Below are 6,159 nucleotides of genomic sequence, written 5' to 3' on the forward strand. Positions count from 1 at the left end.
AATCATGTGACCCGCCCCTCAGGTTACGTGCCGCGCGTCCTGCACGTAGGACGCGCTTTTCCATTGGTCGGCTATGGTCACGCGGAGGGGCGGGACCGGAAGTCGCGATTTGGCAGTGGTGTCCTAGAGGTTTGGGGACAGGCTGGGCGGAGGAGGGGAGCTGGCGGCAGCTGCGGGTCATGTGACCGGAAAGGCTCCTGACGGACGCCGTCCCTCCTCGGCGCCGCCTGAGCGCCCGGCCCTACCCCGCCATGGGGTGCTGCTATAGCAGCGAAAACGAGGACTCGGACCAGGTGCGGCGCGGCTGGCGGGTTTGGGACTGTGGGCTACGACCGCGGGACTTGGGGCCCAGAAAGAAGCCCGCAGCGGCAGGGAGCCGGACTGCAGGCTTACGGAGTACGGAGGCCTGGAGGGGACAGATTACAGAGAGGACGCCGAGCAGGGCTCCTACCCTCTTAGGGATCCTGGTCTTACTCCAGCCTAGGGTGGCACTGGCCGCCGCCTGACTCGGCCCCTCCCCTTCCACTTTCTGATACCCTCAGAACTTTCACAGCTTGAAGCCTCAGGCTGGGTGCCTGGGACGCATTCGCTTTCCCAGATTCCTATCCCTTCACCGCTGCTTGTATAAGTGGACTTTACGAACCCATTCTTAGAGATAGGTAATTTGAGGCACTTAGTCTCCTGAGATAAATAAGAAATTGGTGGATGTTAGAGATGTAATGTCATCGCTGGCCTGGTGTCGGAAGGCCTCTGGAAGTTGGTGGCATTTGAGTTGGCCAGAGTTGGCCAGTGAAGAATTTAGTAGAGTGGAGACGTCGGGATGTCAGGGAAGCAGTAGAGTTTAGCTTTGACCGATATGGAGGAAAGAGGGGATAGGGAGTTGATTTTGTTTATGCGTTTGGCTTCCTGTTCCCAGTCTGTGCCTGAAGGTTCCTCTAGCTAGAGACTGCCACTCAGAAAAATGTGACTGTAGAGTTATTCCCATGGAGAAAACATTAGCTTGGAGAGACTTACAGGGTTTTGTATTTGAAGTTTTCCATCGCCCCCCTGGTGCACCTCATTCCTCCGCACACCGCAATCCCTGCCCCACCGGGTTAGGCCACTGGCCACACCTTTTAGAGTTGCCTAAAGCCTGGGTTCTGCTTCTTACACAGAGTAGGCACCGAGCCACAGAGAACAGTTTCCCCAGGCTCGTGGAGGGTACAGTCAGAATAAGTGACATCACTGTACTTGAGAGGTTGTTTTTTCACCAGCGAACTGTAGTTCTTGAAACTGCAGTTCAAGAAAACGTGATTTGTTTGGCAGGGTGATTGGTTCCGGATCCTCGAACATGTTATTTGACCTGAATTTGACAAGCCGTGTAGCAAGAATCTTTTACTTCATCCAGGCCTACTAAAGGAGAGAAGAGCATAACAGGAACCCATCCCAAAACATCCAGAAAGGAGAGGGCAGTATTCCTGCCTGATGACAGCTGTGGCCTGGTGGGAAAAGGACACCAACTTCCTAAAATTCCACCTTCCCCTGATTGAGTCTCATTTCTGGCTGAGACAAGGTCTCATGTAGTCCAGACTGGCAAACCTGCTGTGTTGTTGAGGATGGCTTGAACTTGTGATTCTCCCGCTTCTGCCTGAGTCCTGGGATCATAGGCCTGTGCCATGGATGTTTATTCAGTTTATTCAGTAGTGGAGATCAAACCCAGTGCTTTATGCTTGCTAGACATGTACCAATAGGGTCATTTCCCCAGCCCCCCTGTCCCCAACTGCCTGCCCCTTTATTATAAGAAAGCCATCCCTCTTGGCTTACGCTTAAAATCCAACACTTTGGTGACTGAAGTGGAGAACTGCTTCATGTTTGGGGCCTGTCTGGCTACATAGTTTGGGGCCAGTTTTGAGGTACATAGCGAGCCTGTCTCAAAGCAAAAGAGAAATGTACAAATATTAAGGTCTTCAGAGGGCTTTTACATTACCTGTCATATGAGTTAATATCTGTTTAAAGCTGCAGAAAAAGCTCAGAGGGTCTAAGGTTTAGTTAACATTAGAAGTACTCTAGCCAAAACCAGGCGGTGGTGGCGCACACCTTTGATCCCAGCACTCAGGAGGTAGAGGCAGGCGGATCTCAGTGAGTTCGAGGCCAGCCTAGTCTACAAGAGCTAGGCTCCAAAGCTACAGAGAAACTGTGTCTCAAAAAAACAAAACAAATAAAATGAAATAAAAATGAAGTAATGTAGTCAAGGTGTGTTCAAGCATAAGACGTGGGCTCTCTGCACTGAAGAAATTGCAGGCAGACGCTGTGGGCTAAAGCAGATGGTGAAATCTCAACTCAGGCTGTACTGGCTTGGGAGGCAAACTTACTCCGTGTACCACTCATTCTTTGGGCGTCAGGTGATGTCAACTTTTTTGGGGGGAGTGGGGGTGACTCTAGCCTTAACTGGCTTGGAACTTGCTATATAGACCAGTTTGGTTTTAACTCACGGATCTTTTTTGCCTTCCATGAGTGCTGGGATTAAAGGTGTCCACCACTACTCTTGGCCCAGTTTGTCTGCTCTTTGGGGTTGCTGAGCCTCTTCAGGAAGTTAGAAAGATAACCTTGTTCTTGAACCCCTGATGGGGGAATGGGAGGAAGATGTCAGGACTGGGGATGGAAAAACGGACACAGGAAGCATTGTGGGTCTCGTTAGGAGCTAGCAGCTAGCTTTCCTTAGAGATCCTTTCATCTTTGGCCTTTTTTTCTTTCTAGCCTGTTAATACTGAAGAGGGAGAAAGGTTGTCTGGGAACCTAGAGGTAAATGGGGCAGAAGGCCAAAGATGCTTCCTTTTGCCAGGGTAAACTGGGTCAGATGACCTGAGGAGGGAGAGCAAGGTGGAAAGGCTGAGCCTGTGTGGGGTGGGGCAGGCAAGACAGGAGGAAGTAGCTCTCTGTAGGGTGAGTTGTGGGCAAGGGATCAGCTCCTGCAGCAGGGAAGCTGGGAGGAACTGAGACAGGCTGGGAGGGGAGAGTGCTGAGACTGGCAGTTGGCTACAAAAATTGATGGGTCAGCATTGGCTGGCATTCCCTCCTTTACACTCGAAGTGACCTACATAGACATCAGCAGGTCTGCTTATTCAGACTGCACCTGACACAACACCAGCGGGATCTGGGGCTGATGGACTCAAGGCAGTGTTGAGCCTAGAAAGCAGTAGATTAGAACAGGGATCTGAACCAGGACAAGGAAATAGTTGTAGAATGTAGACCTGGTTTAATTCTAGATCCATTCTGGTGGTTATGGTTGTCTATATAGGCTAATAGTAGCAGGGCTGCGAAAGACTGAGGAGGATGTTGGGGAAAGAGTGCAGTTTGGCAGGGAGGAGCAGATCCACTGTTCCTCTGAGGTCAGCACATGCCAGGTACCAGGCTATAGGAGGGTGAACACTCAGAACATACCTGTAATCTCAGCATTGGGGAAGGTAAAATCTGGACACTGGCAAGTTCCAGGCCAACTTGGTTATATAGTACCAGGGCAGCCTAGGGAACATGGAAAGACTGTGTTGTGTGCACGTGTGTGTTGTTTCTTGTGATGGCCTTACAAAGATCCTGGAGAGAACGAAGAGAGGATAATGGTTGTGTCTCAGTTGTGGGCTAGGAGTTTCTGCCTTAAGGTAATATAAGGCAAGTTACAGTGGGCCTGCTTTGTCTTGGGGTCCAGGGCCTTGTCTGGCCTCAACGGGGCCTCACCGTGTTGGGAGACAGCATCCTTCCTGGGAAGTACTTCTTCCAGTGAACCAGGAAGGCTGTTCTTGGGTTCTGACTTGTATCCATTTCTCCTTTACACCCTTATTTTGGTACTTTCCCACTTGCTCAGGCTTCTAGTTTCCAGTAGCCTCCAGTAGGTGTTGAGCAGTTCACACTCAGGCTGCAGGACTGCTGGCAAATGCCTGCTTTGTTCCTTCCTGAATGTTTCAGGTTCTCTAGGTTCATCCTAGACCGCCACCAGCTTTGGGCCAGTCAGAGACTGAATATTTTCTGACTTTGGATACATCTGGACACTTTGAGTTACCTTTATAAAAATAGTATTTAAAGGTCAGAGTTGGTCTGAGGAGAGGACCTGTGAGAAGAAATGAAGTTTAGACTTAAGGTCCTGAGGCTGACTTTTTTCTACTGGCCCCTTCTAGGATCGGGAGGAGCGGAAGCTGTTGCTGGACCCCAGTAGCACCCCCACCAAAGCCCTCAATGGAGCTGAGCCCAACTACAACAGCCTACCTTCAGCTCGCACAGATGAACAGGCCCTGCTTTCTTCTATCCTTGCCAAGACAGCCAGGTGAGTGTCACAGGACCAGGCAGGGGCAGGGGAATAGGACAAGGTCACTAGGGAGAAATGCCTCTGGGTTCTGCCCTGGTACAGTGGGCAGCTGGGAGTATTAGTGTCAGATATCATTGGACTTGAACTAGCACTGATACTTGTCTGTGCCTCTCTGAAGCAGCTGTCATGTCTTCTCTGTCTCTTCTCTTCAAAGCAACATCATTGATGTGTCTGCTGCAGACTCCCAGGGCATGGAGCAGCATGAATACATGGACCGGGCAAGGCAATACAGGTGAGCACAGTGCCAGCCTCCTAGTCATTCCTTTCTAGCTTTGGAGTCTGGTCCCCGTCCAGGCTCTTCATTTGGGTGCAGCCCAGAAGACTGACTACAGATCACTTAGGCGCCTCAGGCGTTCAAGTCAGCCCTATTTGTCCAATATATTTGATCAAGGGTGATCAGGCCAAAGGAGTACAGCCAAGTGAGTTTGTGATGAGCTGTACCCTGTCACCATGGTCCCCTGGCCATGGTGAGTGAGGCTTGCTGGGCAGGGTAGGGCAGGGCAAGCTTTGGCCTAATTGTCCTTCCATGACCCCTCCCCTCTTGGCCAGTACCCGCTTGGCTGTGCTTAGCAGCAGTCTGACCCATTGGAAGAAGCTGCCACCGCTGCCGTCTCTCACCAGCCAGCCTCACCAAGTGCTGGCCAGCGAGCCCATCCCCTTCTCTGACTTGCAGCAGGTAAGCACTCCTGGCCTGGCCCCTATCCCCTTCCCACAATGCTTCACAGAAGGGAGGGAGCCTGGCCTATGGTGAGCCCTGCTTATTCCCACCTTGTTCTCTTAGTTGTTATAGCCTTCTTAGTTCTTCCCTGCACCCTTTAGTCTTCCAGCATCTGCTTCCTCTCTCCCGCCCTCCCTCCTCTCTCTTACTCCTACCAAAGATAAAACCCAGGACTTTGTGCATGCTAGGCAAGTGTTCTACCAGTAAGCTACAACCTAACCCTTGTTTTTTTTTTTTTTGAGAGAAGGACTCACTGTTACAACTCCCGATTTAGTCCCCTGAGTTATGGGATTACAGGCAAGCACCATCACACCCAGCTCTTTCTGGCTTTCAGTCCTTCATCAATCCTTTTATTGCTATTTCATCTTCCACTTTCCCAGTTCTCCCTCTCATGTCTGTTCTTTTCCTCCCTGGCTCCTCTGCCTCAGGTCTCCAGGATAGCTGCTTATGCCTACAGTGCACTTTCTCAGATCCGTGTGGACGCGAAAGAAGAGCTGGTTGTACAGTTTGGGATCCCGTGAAGAAAGGGGTCCTGGGACAGCTCTTTCCTCCTCTTCATCCCGTCTCCACCCCACCTCTTCTGGCCCCAGCCTCACTGTGGCATTCTACAGTACTTAACCTGCTACTAATCACGGAGAAGAATGTGGAGGAAGAGAATAAGGCTAGAAGCCTGAGCAAGTGAGGACTGAGCAAGGGAGGGAGAACCGGTGGCCACTGGCCTTCAAGTCCTGGCTGGGGTGAGGTTAGGGCCAAGAGGACAGGGCCTGGCAGATCTTCACGGTCATTGGGAAGATGGAGATACCACTGTAAGGGTGAACAACGGGAGACCTAGGGGAATCCCCTTTCCACCCTTTCTCTTGGCCTCCAATTCACTCCTGTCCCATTCCCTGACTTGGTGCTCATAGGCACTTCACTAGGGATTATGACCAGGGTCTAGATGAGCTTGAATCCGAATTGAGTTTGTATATCTAGCACCCTGGGTTTTTACATGTTTGTTTGTCACCCCTCGATAAAGGAAGTCCATTCATTTGTGTTGCTGGCTCAGCCTGCTCTGTCCTGCCCACTACTCCACTGTGTATTTTTGGCTATTCAGAGTTTGTGAGCA

The 6,159-nt window shown here is 51.0% G+C and overlaps 1 protein-coding gene across 2 annotated transcripts; it reads left to right on the plus strand.

Annotated features, from left to right (window-relative positions):
* The first annotated feature begins 123 nt into the window (after window positions 1-123).
* Lamtor1 (late endosomal/lysosomal adaptor, MAPK and MTOR activator 1) lies at window positions 124-6,086 on the plus strand. 2 transcript variants are annotated; one of them, XM_075971653.1, is made up of 5 exons: window positions 124-293; window positions 4,149-4,294; window positions 4,491-4,568; window positions 4,886-5,012; window positions 5,483-6,086. In XM_075971653.1, the coding sequence occupies exons 1-5, from the start codon at window positions 252-254 to the stop codon at window positions 5,573-5,575; spliced, it is 486 nt and encodes a 161-aa protein (XP_075827768.1). In that variant the 5' UTR covers window positions 124-251; the 3' UTR covers window positions 5,576-6,086. The 2 variants fall into 2 exon arrangements, with proteins under 2 accessions (XP_075827768.1, XP_075827769.1); XM_075971654.1 differs by lacking the exon at window positions 5,483-6,086 and adding an exon at window positions 5,302-5,343 and having other exon boundaries at window positions 127-293.
* Window positions 6,087-6,159: the final 73 nt, after the last annotated feature.

Source organism: Microtus pennsylvanicus, chromosome 5 (assembly GCF_037038515.1).
Source record: "Microtus pennsylvanicus isolate mMicPen1 chromosome 5, mMicPen1.hap1, whole genome shotgun sequence".
NCBI classification, from domain to species: Eukaryota; Metazoa; Chordata; class Mammalia; order Rodentia; family Cricetidae; genus Microtus; species Microtus pennsylvanicus.